Source organism: Phaenicophaeus curvirostris, chromosome 19, assembly GCF_032191515.1.
Source record: "Phaenicophaeus curvirostris isolate KB17595 chromosome 19, BPBGC_Pcur_1.0, whole genome shotgun sequence".
NCBI lineage: Eukaryota > Metazoa > Chordata > Aves > Cuculiformes > Cuculidae > Phaenicophaeus > Phaenicophaeus curvirostris.
The window spans coordinates 8,756,659-8,772,196 of NC_091410.1; the positions used below are offsets into that span (position 1 = coordinate 8,756,659).

Consider the following 15,538-nt stretch of genomic DNA (forward strand, 5'->3'; position numbering starts at 1 on the left):
GTCCCTTAAACCAGATTCCTTTATGTCTAGGGATGATAGGAGCTATTATCCTTTAGATTTCCTGGATGCCATTCAGATACATTTTGTAAAAATAACATGATTGTATGTTCTAAGTAGTAAGTATGACTGATAAGTATCAGCTCATGGGAGTTCACCCACCCCTCACATCTCCAATAGTAATGTAAAATCTGTTAAACGCTGTAGCACTCTGCATGTTATTTTTATGCTTATTTGCTCACTCTACCAGCGTATCTCTAGTTCAATTAGTGGATTTGATGTCTTCAGTAAATTTTCTGATTTTTGTTTGCCCATGTGAAGTCCTTCTACTGCGTTGCAGGTGTCAGAAGTGATGGATGACTGAATAAAAGGCTTGAATTAAAAAACAGATAAATAGGCAGCAGCCTTCTTAGCGCCCAAGCCAGCACATCTGAATGGCCACCTGTTTGTAGGAGAGGTTTATGGCAGCCTGGGGAGTCTGAGCCATTGATGGGCTTATTTTTTGTTGCTGGTGGATTGCATTCACTGTGGACTGGGTAGAGGCAGCACTGTGTGCTGCTGCAGGAATGAAACTACTTTTGCAGAGCAGATAAATCCGCTGCTGTCCTGTCTGCTTCTCAAGTGGAAAAGATTGACCAGGTTCCCCTAAGACCTTTTGTGGTATATTTTGCTGTTTCTTTGTTCTTTCCTTCTCCTTTCTTCAAGAACACACAGTAGAGAATGCCAGCATATTTAAAGCGAATTTTATCTGTCAGCTTTTGGAAAACTTTAATGTATAAAAGAAACCTCAAACAGACATTTGCCAATTGAAAAGGACAGTTAGGGAACAATAAACTGTGTGAGCATATAGGTGCCAAAACCTTCACTTCATCTTGTTTTTTTAACCCCAAGTTGTGTTCCTGTTCTTGCTCCAACAGCACAGTCCCTTCTTTGCGGAGCAGCTGACGGCTTTCCAAGTGTGGCTGACCATGGGCGTGGAGAACCGCAACCCCCCGGAGCAGCTCCCCATTGTCCTACAGGTGAGCAGCTGGGCCAGGGACTTGGGCTTGGCACCACCCAGGTGTTTGTGTGTGTCTCTCCCTGCCTGTTGTACTGTCAACCAGATGGGCTTTGGGTGCGTAAATTATGTGGGCTCCTTCAGGATTAATGAGAGCTGATGGCATGCTTGCTAGACCTGTGTAGATGAAGACAAAGTGCTTCTCTACCACTCATGCCTTCGCTCTCTGTTGAGCAGAGCTTCCTGCTATAGTCCATTTGCAGCTTCAGCAGTCTCGGGCTCTGCTGCCTCTTTTGCTCTCAGGTAGCAAGAGTTCTTCTCAGAGTAGCACATCTTTGTTGTTTTCTCCTCTTATATGCCAGCTCTGTCAGGCAAAGACTTTATCTTCTCTCTGTTTTCAGAAAGTGGAAGTTACTGCAGTGTAAATAGTTTGGAAAGGGTTTCTTTATCTGTCTGGTACAGGCTGGGAAGTGTTCCTTTTAATGTGATGCTGAAATTTTGCTGCAGGAACATAGCAACAAGTCTCTGAAGACCGTGCCTGGAAGGAATGTAGCGTCCTGGTAGGCATTTGTTCAGTCTAGACAAAGTTCATATGTATAAAGGAGAAATAAATCTAGGAGAAACAGAGCACGTCATTTCAAATAGTGTTTTCTGTCAAGGCATATGCTACAATTGTCATCTTCTCTTGCCCTCTCTTCCCCAAGAGTTTGAACTGACAGAAAGATAAACCCTCATTAAGGTAGCTGTGGTCTTTTCTCTACCAGGCAGCAAAAACCTTTCTGTTTAAAGGAACGTGGTTCCAGTCACCTGTACAGAAATACATGATTTCTTTTGCTAAATGTGAGAAGACTCACCTTCCCACTGTTAGCTACCAGCTTGTTTTGTGACTGACAGCACCATCAATCTCTGTAAGACTAAATTGTAATTTCCCTGAGCCTTCTAAGCCTTGAGAGATCAGTTGGATACAGAGATGTATGGTTTGTCTCTGTCACTGCATTGGGAGAAGGCAAACTGCTGTCCTACTACCAACTTTGCTGCTTTCTAGTGAATTTTTTGGCACCAGAGGGCTCTGCAGGTAGCTTAACCTTGCAGTGGAATGGAGAAGTCACCTGGCGAAGGAACCTGCTTTCCTTCCTGAAGCAAAAATGAGCTAGAACAACTTAATTATTCTTATAATTAAAGCATATTAATTGTATGAATTGCTTGATAACAGGCTTGAGATACTTTGAATCAGAGACCAGCTGATGAAGAGAGGGAAGGAAGGGCATTTCAGCCCCCTTTGGAGTGTCTGTTTGCCTTGACCCCGTGGGAGTGCTTTAGACTACACTGCTGTAGCTGAAGAAAGGCTGATTCTGTTTTCCCATTTTAGATATGCCCCCGGGGAGAGAAAATGTTTTGAGTGTCAGGGCCATGATGCCAGCCATGCAAAGCTTGGATTTGTCAAGGACAGGGAAACGCTTCTTTGTAAATGGCTTTTTATTGACCTCAAGAAGTTGCTTTCCGTTTTGAATTCTTGCTGTGCGTAGGACAGATCAGACACAGGTGGCTTCCTGGTGCAGAGAAGAGGGAAGTCAGCACAGAGAAGGAGCACACACATCCTGAATGAGCCTGAGTAGCAGATGCTTGATCCTTGTGAAGGTGCCTCCTGCCAGTCGATCTCTAGCACAGATGGGCAAGAGTAGCGCTGACTCCACAGCAGCCCCTGGGGCAACCGCTGCTGCAGTCACAGAATCAGAATCATAGAATCACTAGGTTGGAAAAGACCTCCAGGATCATCGAGTCCAACCATTCCTATCAACCACGGTCCCCTTCTTCCTTCCTGTATTTGTCAGGAGATTCCCGCTAAAACGTGGACTGTTACTTCTAAATTATCCTCGTGTGCTGGTTAATCGCTAAACTGTGTGGTCATTCTCTGTCTTCCATGTAGGAATAGTGATGGACAGATGTCAGGGAGGGACGTGGCACAGCACTGTGCTTGTAGTGGCACAGTGTAGGAGTTACAGAATTTCACTAAAGGTTCATAAATTGTGCATAGACACATCCCTCCCCACCGAGTCCTCATCCAGTCTCTAGAATTTGTGTCAGTTTTGGCTTCAGGTTATTGTGTAAATCAGTTTGGGAAGTGGGAATATTAAAACCTGAGACAGAATGATGGCTTTTTTTTTTGTTTTGAAAATAATGAAATGGAGCTTTTAAAACAAGACACAATTTGTCTTGGTTTAAGGTTCTTGTGAGATGCTAGCAGTGTTGAGATGTGACTTTGTACCTTCCATTTCAATTACATCCATTTTTTTACCAGCTACAACAGAATTTTGTGGATTTACTTGTTATTTTCTGAAGGTCAGATAATAGCAGCATCGTGAAATCCGTATCCCTCCCATGTCTGTGTAAGCACCCTGCACCGAACACATTCCTGTCTGTTGTTTCAGCCCTACCCCAGCTTCCACCATGCCCTGGTTTCTATCACTACTTTAATCTCAAACATCTGCCTCTGTTGTTCCTGCACTGGACACTGTTAATCGTGCCAAGTTCTGTAGTAAGTTTACAGAATAGACTGGTGCCAACTAGGGCAGGATGACCAAAATCCTTTCTCTTATGACCTGTCCTGGGGTCTGATCTCCGATATTCAGAGGTGAAACAATTAGAACAGTTAATGCAGCCTGCTGTCTTTTTTTCTTCTGGATTTTCTCTGTGCAACTTCAGTATCCAGTATCAGTCGTCCATAATATGAGACATGAGCTGAGTAATTTAGTTATTCTTCAATATTAAACATGAAAAATAATTTAATTTGGTTATGCAGTGTGGAAAAACACTGAGAAGGGGATGGAATTGGGAAGCTAAATCAAAGAGTGTCTTTGCCTGAGACCCATGCCGAGGGATGTTACTCAATTTAAACTCAGGATTAAACACTGCATTCCAATATCTTACATCTGTTAAGGAGATTAAGAACTGAAAGTCTCGCTGTTAATATTTCGCACCAGGGTAGGTATAAGCCAGTAAACTACCACCTTATTATCGTTGTCAGACTCAGTTTTAATGAGATTTTTATTAACGACTAATGTGACCTTTTGCTTCCCTCTTAAGTCTCTTACATCGATTTGCCGACGAATGCAAAGCCTCTTTTTCTCCTTCTGAGCTGTTTTGAGTAATGGGAGACTGGGCCTTTTCGTCATCTTTAAATCCTTCCTGCAGATTCAGCCGTGTTCCTGCTTTACTGGGGAGAGGCAGGTGGTACGATGAGAATATTGGAAACCCATAGGGGCTGCTTCCATCTAGCAGAGCTGCGCTGCAGAGGAACCACTGCACTTGAGAGAAACATTAGGAGAGAGAACAAGTGAAGCAATGACGTGGAGATTGAGGATAACTGCATTCCTAGGAAAACAACTGCATGTGTCCGTGGAAACATTGTGAAGGGGTTTATCAAGTGACCCTGGTGACACTGCTCAGTGGGCTGGAAGTTGTCACCAGTCAGGCTTCATCTTCCAGCTTTTTTGTTGAGACCATCAGTTTGTTCAAAGTCATGGAACGATCCTGAGATCCACTTTCATTTGCTCTGCAGTCACAAAGATTTGAGCTCTTTTCAGCACTGACCATTGTCTCTCTCCTCTGCAGGTGCTGCTGAGCCAGGTACATCGACTGCGAGCTCTTGATTTGCTGGGAAGGTTTTTGGACCTGGGTCCCTGGGCAGTTAGCCTGGTGCGTGGATGTTGCCTGTTGTCTTGTAAAAGTCTACTTTCTCTCAGTATAAGTGATAAATACAAATGAATATCAGAAGGAAGATATTCCACAGATTTGACAAATGACTAGCATTTTGTGTGTTCATGGGTGTGAAGTGGAGCAAGCATCCCTGAAAGAGAAGTGGTTTGTATTAATAAAAGAGCCTGACTGGCTGTTCATTTGCGTTACTACCACAAGGATTTCCTTGGGAATAATTTAGTGTAAAATACTGTAAGGGACAAAACAAGAAGAAATATTTAGGACAAATAAGAAAGTTTGTCATGTAAAATAAATTACAAAAAAAAGGCACATATGTTTGTCATCTGCTCTCTCAGCTTGCTGGCTACATCATTTTCTTCTTTTTATCTCTTTGGTCTCTGGATTTTATAAGCTTTGCTGAGAAGGCAGCAGCTGCTTTCTGCATTTTAGAAAGTGGCTAGCGCAGTGTGGATAATAAATAAGAATTAGAGGAGTAGTTTGACACTCTTGTAAATGGAGCTATTTGTTGATAACAGTGTTGAGGATGAACCACCAGCTGGTTATGGAATAGCTCTGTGATGGGACTTTTTACTGGTTTTCTTTACCTCCTTCTCCATCTCAGCCAAGACTCCCTTCTCTGTGCTTTTGCAGACAGCTCAGCCCTCAGCGATAGTAAAAGAATTAAAGGTACAAAAAAATTAAAGGTGCGTTAAAGGTGATTTTAAGCTCTCTGATTTATAGACTTCTGTGAGGATCAGAACAGAGCTGCAGGTCAGCCAAGTGGCCTTTGCTCCAGCTGCTGCCTGCTTGTGGACTGCATCACTGTGATGCTCAGCTGCTGGCTGGGCTGTGGGAGTGTCACCCTCAGGATCCCAGCACTGCAAGCTCACTCTACCTTTCCTTTACATTGCGCTCCGGGAAGGGTATCTACAATCCACTAGATGAGTAACCTGATCCATTAGAAGGTGTCCCTGCCCATGGTGAAGAAGTTGGAAGTGGGTGATCTTTAAAATCCCTTCCAACCCAAACCATTCTATGAATCACGGTGGGATTCTCAAAGATCTCTGGGGTTGTGTGCCCTCCTGTGAGGATAATCTCCAGTCCTATGAAAAAGACTTGGTAGAAAGTCTGTGTAAGGCAAGAGCCGTCCTTAATTTCCAGTGGGAAGCCTGCAATTATTGAGCTTTTGCAGTATGTTTACTTGTGAGAGCAAATGGCCCCATCTGAGGAGAGCGCAGTGTATCGTGAAGCATAAAATAGCAGAGGCTGTAACGAGGAAAAGCTACTGCTAGATTAACTCTGGGTCTCCATGGACCAAATGAGTCTGAAAATATCTGGTGACAGCCAAGATTAAAACGAGCAATAGACAAATACACAGGGATCCCCTCCTTACTAGAAATGTATGAAATCGTTTTCTACTAGATTTCTCATATGTGTCGTTAAACACGCTGTGTCTCGGCCGAGCCCTTCACCAGCTTTGCTTTCTCTCTGCCTCCCCAGGCCTTGTCTGTTGGCATTTTTCCCTACGTGCTGAAGCTGCTTCAAAGTTCAGCTCGTGAGCTGAGACCTCTTCTTGTCTTCATCTGGGCCAAAATCCTGGCAGTGGACAGTGTGAGTACTGAACGCGACAGTTTCTTCGCGTTTTCAGCAGCGTGCGTTTCCCCATCCACCCCATTTGCTTTATCCAGTTGCTGTGGAATAGGGCCTTTGTTTTGAGGTGCTCTAGGTAAAAGCCATCGGTTGTTATGAGGAACAGCTGAGTGAGCTGGGGGTGTTTAGCCTGGAGAAGAGGAGGCTGAGGGGAGACCTCATTGCTCTCTACAACTGCCTGAGAGGAGGTTGTGGAGAGGAGGGAGCTGGCCTCTTCTCCCAAGGGACAGGGGACAGGACGAGAGGGAACGGCCTCAAGTTCCATCAGGGGAGGTTTAGGCTGGACATTAGGAAAAAATTTTTCACGGAATGGGTCACTGGGCAGTGGAACAGGCTGCCCAGGGAGGGGGTTGAGTCACCTTCCCTGGAGGTGTTTAAGGGACGGGTGGACAATGTGCTGAGAGACATGGTGAAGTGTTTGATGGGAATGGTTGGATTCGATGATCTGGTGGGTCTTTTCCAACCTCATGATTCTACGATTCTATGATTCTATGATACCAAAAGGGACGGGTGGACGAGGTGCTGAGGGGCATTGTTTAGTGAATGATGGGAATGGTTGGACTCGATGATCCAGTGAGTCTCTTCCAACCTGGTGATTCTGTGATTCTCCCCGGTTACAGTGTTGTTGGGGAAGGAGGTGGCTTGGCTTGCTGAAGGGACTTAAAATGCACTCATGTCTCTGTCCTGTATTCCCAGATCAAGGCGCACACTCATGCTCTCCCTCAATTTGTTCGCTTTGCATTGTTATCAAACTTGTTCTGTTCAAGACTATTCCTGTCAGTTGTCAAAGTGGCCTGCGGATAATCTTCAGACACGGTGTTTTTCTAAAAATAAAGAAAATGTAATTTTTGGTGACTTTAGAAGTCCTGCTCCAAGTCTAATGCATGCACTGATGCAGTGAGGATGCTTGGCATAGAAGTGTTCACCTCCCATAGAAAAGTCATTCCTATCATGGGTCCATGATTCTGATCTTCTCTACAATATTTTCGTATCTTTTCAGGATAAGATTTAGATGTTGAGTCCTAATTTTTAAAGTTTGCTTTAACTAGAGCTGTAGTTTGTGGTGGTTTTAATAAATAATTAAGCAGGTAAGCAATTCTAGATACATTTGCATAGTCATATATATGGCTCTGTGGTTTGTGGGTGCAATTAGTTGGGCACTATAAAATTATTAGGAGTGGTGCATGCAGTTAATTGTGGGCACAATTATAAGCTGATACAAAATTGTCTGAACTGCTGGTAGAAGTTGGGTCTTGCCTCATTTGGGGGTTTATTTTTGTTACATCTCTTCCATTTCAGTATGGAGAATAATAGTGAATGTGTTGGAATTTTCTCCCTCTGTTGATCCAGTATCGGCAGGTTTAGTTTTATAAATACATTTTCATTAACATCCTAAGAGGATTTTTGGAAAGCAAAGCAAATGAAAACTATTCATCTTAAAGCTACTCTTGAAAAGTTTTTTTTGATGCATGCCTCTCCGTGGCTGGCACTTCTGCCCCAGGTATATTTCAGAGCAGGCTCATGTATAATTTACACTGAGTGTCCTGCCATCCTTCACTTCTCTGGTGGTGAAGCCAATCTGAGAGGGCTCTTTCCCCGTTATCTCTCCTGCCACCGTTAGTATTTTTTCTCTGCTCTGTTTTATTGCCCCATTCCTTTGTTAGGCTGCAGTTTACAACAGGGCAGCAGGAAAAACACTCCTACATTTTGTATAAGGATTTCTTCCCACTGTTTCACTTGACAAGCAAGCGGTGCAAGTAAGAAGGGAGGAGAGGGCAATTTCAACAAGGAAAGGGCAGCAAATGCTGCCAAGGGAGGGAACAGGCAGTGGATTGAGTTGTCACGGCATAAAGGGAACAAATGTGTCATCATATCAGAAACTATAGGAATTCTTTCTTGTTATATGCTGCATATCGATACAAACTTAGCCCTTCCCTCTTCTGCTGACACAAGGTTTGGCCGTGTGCGTTTGAAATAAATTCATATACAACGTTTAACAAAAAACAGTATTGCAGTATGCATGGGTTTGATTCCAAGTTCTGTAACACTACAGCCTGCTTTGTTTCCCCAACCCTGTGTGTTTCACAAGGGTAAATTTATCTAAACAAACCACAAGACCAGCATCTGCGTGCCCCAAGATGAAATACAGTCTTTTAATGTTGTGGTCCATCCCGTGATGCAGCAGTTTGACCTGTCTGAGCTGAGGAGAGCACAGCACACTCCACGTCAGCCTCACGGTCTCCAGGGTGGCCTTTTTGGGAGGCTCACAAGGAGATGGCAGTGCCAGGTGCATACTCTTTGAGTAAGAATGCAGGCAGGAGATGCTGTAATTAATTGTTAGGCTGCATGGAAGTGCTGTGCTTGGGGCAGGTGTGTGGATCTGTTTGATTCTTTCCCCGTGCTGGTTGTGCATCTACGTGGCTTGGCTGTGGTTCAAATGTGTGCTGCCACCATCACCTAGGCAAGAGCTGTTGTCCTGCCCTGTGCAAGTGTGTGTGTTTTCAGACATTCTGTCAGATAGTCTTCCTCCTCACAGTAATACAGTGCTATCTCTCTCCTTCAACTACTGTCACCAGCATGTATATTTGGTTTCTGGAGACTGTAGCTGATGAAATTACTGGAGTTCAGCTGGCTGCTCATCCCTCTCTGCATTTGGATGTGACTGAATACAAGTTATGTAAGATTCAGCAGTGGCCTGGAGAGCAGAATATCCCACTAAGCTGGTGTTGCTGTTTGGATTCCTCCCTCTTATTGAGCAGGGAGGCAAAAGGAAGGTGTTGTGACACGCAACAGCAGTCTACTGTGCCGTGTGTCCATTTGCTTGGTACCTCCAATAAGCACGGTGTGCTGGGAAGAGTTGTATTTTACCATAAAAATTACAGCATAAATTAACTGTATTATAGAAATATTGCACCTAGGACAGAATTGCTTGTGTGTGATGTATAGGTGTCTCTAATAAACACTGGAATATTTAGATTAATCTGCTTTAATTCCATGTATAATCAGATGATTTTTCATAGGGTATTCATTGAAGATTCTAGTCACCTCTGCCTGAGGTCTTCTGGAATGTTCTAAACAATCCACCTGCAGCTCTGCATAGCGAGTGACGGTTCAAAAGTGTCTGCTGTAGGTATCTGGCAGGTATAGGTTGAGGTAGAAGTAGTGTTGTGTGTTGCCACGTGGAGATGGAAGTATAACTTGCAAATACACTTTAGGTCAGGAATTTGCCACATGCCGCGTTGATAACGCGTGGTAAACAGCACCGTCTAAATCTGAAATACTTGAATTTAAAGGGAAAAACATCCCCCTGCCTCTAAATCAGGATTGGAAACAGAAATTTAAGCAGGGCCAAAAAGTCTCATGCATTAAATGGTGCTGAAAAAAGTGCATGCTGCTGAAGTGGGGCAGTGAAAAGGAGATGTTACTGCTCCAGATACTTGGGTGAAGACAATAGAAAACTAACATTTCTCATGCTTTTTAATGCAGTACAGTAAGATGAGTGGTACCATGGAATCATAGAATGGTTTGGGTTGGAAGAAACCTTAAAGCCCATCCAGTTCCAACCCCTTGCCATGGGCAGGGACACCTCCCACTAGATCAGATTGCTCAAAGCCTCATCCAGCCTGGCCTTGAACACCTCCAGGGATGAGGCAGCTACGATTTCTCTGGGCAACCTGTTCCAGATGTGTCCTTTGTCAGCAGGATTGTGACTGCAGTTTCTCATCTTATGATTAATGGTAATATCCAAGTGAAGCATCCCCTGAGGATAATCGAGTAACAGTGCCCACCTGGTGGGTGACAGCATCCTCACCCAGGACACCCCTGGGCTGTGGCAGTGCTGCTGTGCTCCAGGAACTCGCGAGATTTTCAAGGACAAGTTGCATAGCACATAAGTTGTATTAAGGAGAAAGAGGAGATCTGTGCTCTCATCCCTCTCCAGCTCTGGGAACTCTATATTTTATGTAAGCTCTGAACTTTCACACCCAGCCTGCAGCTTGTTTTGGTTTTGTTGTATTATTATTCACAAGTGTAGCTGCTTATTCCTTGAGGAGGAGGAGTTCCTGATGCTGGCTTTCCATGTTGCTCACAAGGTCTGAGCAGGGAGGGGCTGAGCAAGTCTGCTGGCTTTATAGAAGCTGCCTCCCTCCCTTGAGCATCAGGTGTTTGGGTAACAGTGGCAGCACAATAAATGCAGTGTGAAGGTGGGCAGCCTTCTCTTCGTTGGTGTCTGTTTGCCTACATTATAGCAAAGAGATTGGGTTTTATAGGGAACAGAAAGTATTCACCCTGGGAATGAAAAGGAGGAAGAAAGGAAGCCTGGGTTTTGTGCAGCGTTACACAAGAGTCAGGAAAGCCTCTCGTAGCTGCAGCCTGGCATCAATCCATTCCCTCTGCTCTTTGGTCTGCCAAAACCAGCGTCTTTACTCCCTTCAGAGATAAAATATTCTCTTGCATCTCTGTCTTGCCATCCCCTCTCCTTTCAACAATTAGTTCCCTCCTTCACCTTCTATGCCTGTTAAAAAATGTATGATCCTGTCTCTGGCACGAAGCGCGCAGCAGAACTACAGCCACGGGGGAGACCGATTGCCGAGTCAGTATTTCCTCCCTTAAATTTTCACTTTCGTAATGTGTATTCTCTGGGTTTGACCCTAATATGTCAACTTAAAGCCTGAGCTGGTATGTTAGCAATACCATGGTGTACACCGTGTGCGTCACTGCTGATACTACTCTGGGAAGACCAGTGTGATTCTCCTCGCAGGCTTTCAAAGAGAGGGGAGTTGCTTTGTGGTTTTTGGTTGTGTATGAGCTCGTGTTACTACGTGCTGCTGCTGTACCGATTGAATGCGCATTAGTGCTTGGCTGAATCAGTCTCGTTTGTGTAGATGAGTTGAAATCTTGTCAAAACTGAGTCCTGCCTAGCCAGGGGAAGGGACAGAATATAAGGAATGAAAATATAGAGGAGGAATAATTCCTCTTCCACCCCTGCCTTTACAGATTTACTGGTAATCACTCAGTGATGAGGGTCACTAAGAGAAACCTGTTCTATGTTTATTGTGTGCATCAGCCTCCAAGAGTTGTGCTGCTGTGAAAGATGGTGCTTTAACATTTCCAAGATGCTTATGCTCCCATCCTGGCTGCCAGGCTGAGCTGGAAAATCCACTACTGTGGTACACTAAGAACTGAGGAGGACTGTGCTATAATATTACATCTCTTCATGGGGAAGGTGGCCCTGTGGTTATTAAAGACTCAAAAACTAGACTCACCCAGATGCTTCCCTGTCTCTGCAGTCCTGTAAGTAGGACCAGGTGGGCAGCCCGGGGGAAGACCAGGGATGCCAAGAGCATCTGCAACCACCATGGCAGCCAGAAGTGCTTCTGTGTGTCTGAACATCAACTCAGGCTGTTTCCTGATTCTTGGGACCCAGCCTGTGAGCATAATGTCCTCCGAAAGGAAAGGCCAGGGCACTTACTCCCTGCCTGGGAACGATTGGATTTGACTGGGGTTTTACACTAGTTAAGTAGATATCTAACTGTACAAGTAGAAGGTAATGAGCAGCAGTTGTCAGCAAACCTGTCTGTGGTGAGCTAATTGCATTGACATGGGATTGGGAATCAAGTGGAAAATTAGACTGAGGCAGTTCAGAAGATCTAATCTTACCTGATTTTTATTCTGTTAAATGTTAAAAAAAAAAAAAAGAGACATTTATCAGAATCCTTTTCGGTTTTGCCTTTGGTGGCTCTTAAATAATGGTGAAGGTTTAATGTGGGACAGCAATGCCAAATGTAACTCTTCTAAGCTACTGTTTCTGTCATGTTGGTGGGTGGTAGAGGGTTCCTTGTTTTGAACGCCACTCTTCCCTGTCGGCCCCTCTCCTGCCGAGATGTTTGATTGTGGCCCCGATGGAGTGCTTGCACCTTCTTTTGCTTCTCAAATGAAAAGGAGATTAGAGAAAAATGATTAAGACGTGAAATAATCAGACATCATTGGAGGAAAAAAAAGTTGTGTTATACTCACTATGTTTTGCTTTCTCTCGTTTTCCAGTCATGCCAAGCTGACCTTGTGAAGGACAACGGCCACAAGTATTTCCTGTCAGTTTTGGCAGATCCTTATATGCCAGTAAGGACAATTCATCTTTATTCAGACTCTTCTAGCATTTGCTTATCTTGTATTGATGTATCTGTGGCTGCTGTGATGCAGCTGGTGCTAATGCAGAGCTGCCTCCCTGCTCCACCTCCCCCTGCTCACCTGAGGAGCCAAGGACCAGGGGTGTTGGAATGTTCCTGCCAGGTTGCATGGGAGAGACAGCCAAACCAAACGGGAATTTGCAGAGATGTTCGATATTACATAAGCAGAGATTACTCAGTGGTGCCAGGAGGAGCTGGGGGCTCCTGGGGGGTGATTGCAGAGGCAGCCTAATTGCACTGCAACTTCCCTAATTCCCTCTGCACAAGTTTTTTGCAGTTTCCTGGAATAGGTATTTGTGTGCCTCCTCCAGAGCAATGTACAGAGGCTGGGTGAGGGGGATGGTATTGGCAGCCTGAGGATGCAGGCTGATGAAGTGTCTCAGGTGTAATCAGTGACAGGACTGCATGACAAGGAAATTCAAGCATTCTTTTCCCCCTCTTGCTCTTTTAATGTTATACAAACTGCACTTAGAGTATCTCTTGTGTTTAAGAAAGCATGGGGTATAGTTGTTCTCTGACCTGTTCTCGAGATAACAATTACTTGTGTATTGTTTTAAGGCTGAACACAGGACAATGACTGCTTTTATCCTGGCTGTAATTGTCAACAACTACAACACTGGGCAGGTGAGTCCCAACATCCTTTATCGTTTTGTTCTATCTTACCTCTTCTCTGCATTGTGCCTTCACTTTGATAAAAGTGTCCTGGCTTGCATTAAAGCACAACCCTGAAGTAGGGAACTGAAATAGAAGATTGCTTTATGTTATTTTTGTGTGGATTAAAAGAAAAATTGACCTGGAGGTGTGACAAACACATTATGTACCTGGCATGTGGAAGTGGAGGTCACTCGACAACTTCCCCTCCAGGCAGTGCGCTGACCTGCTATTAAAGAAATAGTGCCTGGCTCCTGTCAAGGGGAAACTTAATGGCTGTGATATAGTTCTTGGGGAAGGGTATGTGGAATGAGCCATAAACTACAGGGCTCTGACAGGTGCAAGGAATATTTCCAACAAGGAATAAATAGGCTTTATGCATTACAGAAAGCATACCTAGTGCTCGAGTATTTAAATACAATAGCTATATCAGTGTGTAGTTGACCTTCCCTTCATGCTGTTTTCAAATGTTATTTTGTAACAAAATAGGTAAATAACCACCAAATAATTATTTTCTCTTGATTTCCGGTCTATTTCAGAAATAATCTTCTTTTTTGATGATGAGGTGGGAAGCTGTCATCCAAAATAAATTACGTTGATTTGTGTTTTAGGAAGCTTGCCTTCAAGGAAACCTGATTGCTATTTGCCTGGAGCAGTTAAATGATCCACATCCTCTCCTGCGTCAGTGGGTGGCCATTTGTTTAGGACGTATTTGGCAGAATTTTGACTCAGCCAGGTGGTGCGGTGTGAGAGACAGTGCTCATGAAAAGCTCTACAGTCTCCTCTCGGATCCAATCCCCGAGGTAAAAATCCAACTTTGTAAATAAACACTAGTTGAATTGTCAGAACCCTGGCAGAGGGCTACAGAAACACTTTCAAAACCAAGGGTCTTTAAGAGCTTTGTGATTGTGTCTGGTTCAGAGAAAGATCTCCTTGCTTTTTCTTCAAGGTGGTGCAAATCATCCAAGCCTTACAAGAGAATTAACAAAGAAATGCAAGGAGATTCATACAGCCGAAAAGCCGTGGAATCTTGGCACTGGAGTTAGGAAACACCACGAGTTTTGCTCCTATCAGAAGCTTGTTAAAAATCTAAACTTAGATTTTTAGGTCTCCAAACTTACTGTGGGTTGCAAAAAGAACTCTCTAGCCTTTTTGTCCAAGTATGAAAACTGTTCTCCTGATTTGTGTGAAAACACGTCTCCAATTGAATGTGTTTTACCTTTGTGACAAACTCTCCACAAGAGAAGCAGCTCTTGTGCAGAGCCTGCCTGTGATTGACGGAGCCCGGCTGTGAGTGACAGAGCCTGTCAGACCCAGCGGAATTACACCGCCCGTGGGAGAAGTAAGCTTGGAGATAAACGCCATTGCCAGCGTGCAGTGATTAAAGATTAGATCCTCCTTTGTGTTCAGTCTTTCTGTCCTGCATCCCCCACCTCCCTTCTCTTGCCCCACCTTTCCCCTGTTCTATAAGCAGTCCCTTTGCGAAAGTGGGGGGACTGTCCTCATGGCACACCCACACCTCTCTGGGAGAAGCCAGAGTGAGCGTTTCTCCTTTCAGCAGCACATCCTGCAGTTGCTGGTTGCACCATGTCCCCATCATTTGCAATCCCTGCCAAGGCAAGCTGTAAGATCACCAAGCCATCTGATCCCTCTGCTCTTTATGTGATCTGGCAGTTTACCCTGACTGGAGCTGCTGTCTTTTCTACTTTTCTTTTCTCCATCATCGTCTGCCTCTCTGTAAGCCCTTAGCTGAAGGCTGCAGTTCAGCACTGCTATTGTTCTCTCTTTAGATTCACATCCCAACAGTAACTCCCTGTGCGCCTTATTCCTGTTAATTAATATTCTAGGCAACATCAACTGGAAAAATCACCCATGGGAAGGTCACAAGTATTCTAGGAAATCAGATAAACTCCTGCCTCTGTGAATACTTGAAACTCTGCTTTGCTGAGTCTATTCTGGTTTTTACTATCCATGGGCTTCTGTTTAGCCCTCACCTTTTACCTAACACCGTGGTCCAGGCTTCCAGAGGTGCCATTTGTGGGGATAAAAGCATCACACTGGAAATGAAGAAAATAATAATGAATGTTTGTGTCTCACAGGTTCGCTGTGCTGCAGTCTTTGCACTGGGAACGTTTGTGGGCAACTCAGCTGAGCGAACCGATCATTCCACCACCATCGATCACAACGTAGCCATGATGCTGGCCCAGCTCATCAACGATGGGAGCCCTATGGTTAGAAAGGTATGGGAGTTGGGTTGATTCATGCTGATGAGCTCTGCACTAATCAGAGCATGCATTATTTAATAGACTTTTCAATTAATTTGACTCATTTGAAAGATCTGTTTCATCGTGGAAGTCTTTTA

The 15,538-nt window shown here is 44.4% G+C and overlaps 1 protein-coding gene across 3 annotated transcripts in view; it reads left to right on the top strand.

Annotated features, from left to right (window-relative positions):
* The window catches only part of RPTOR (regulatory associated protein of MTOR complex 1), a 147,573-nt gene that overhangs the window by 78,177 nt on the left and 53,858 nt on the right, over positions 1 to 15,538 (top strand). For all 3 annotated transcript variants that reach the window (XM_069872897.1, XM_069872899.1, XM_069872900.1), the window contains exons 11-17: positions 915 to 1,016; positions 4,607 to 4,690; positions 6,191 to 6,301; positions 12,383 to 12,457; positions 13,084 to 13,149; positions 13,788 to 13,979; positions 15,276 to 15,416. In XM_069872897.1, coding sequence (XP_069728998.1) covers positions 915 to 1,016; positions 4,607 to 4,690; positions 6,191 to 6,301; positions 12,383 to 12,457; positions 13,084 to 13,149; positions 13,788 to 13,979; positions 15,276 to 15,416 — 771 coding nt within the window. The remainder of the gene's footprint in view (positions 1 to 914; positions 1,017 to 4,606; positions 4,691 to 6,190; positions 6,302 to 12,382; positions 12,458 to 13,083; positions 13,150 to 13,787; positions 13,980 to 15,275; positions 15,417 to 15,538) is intronic.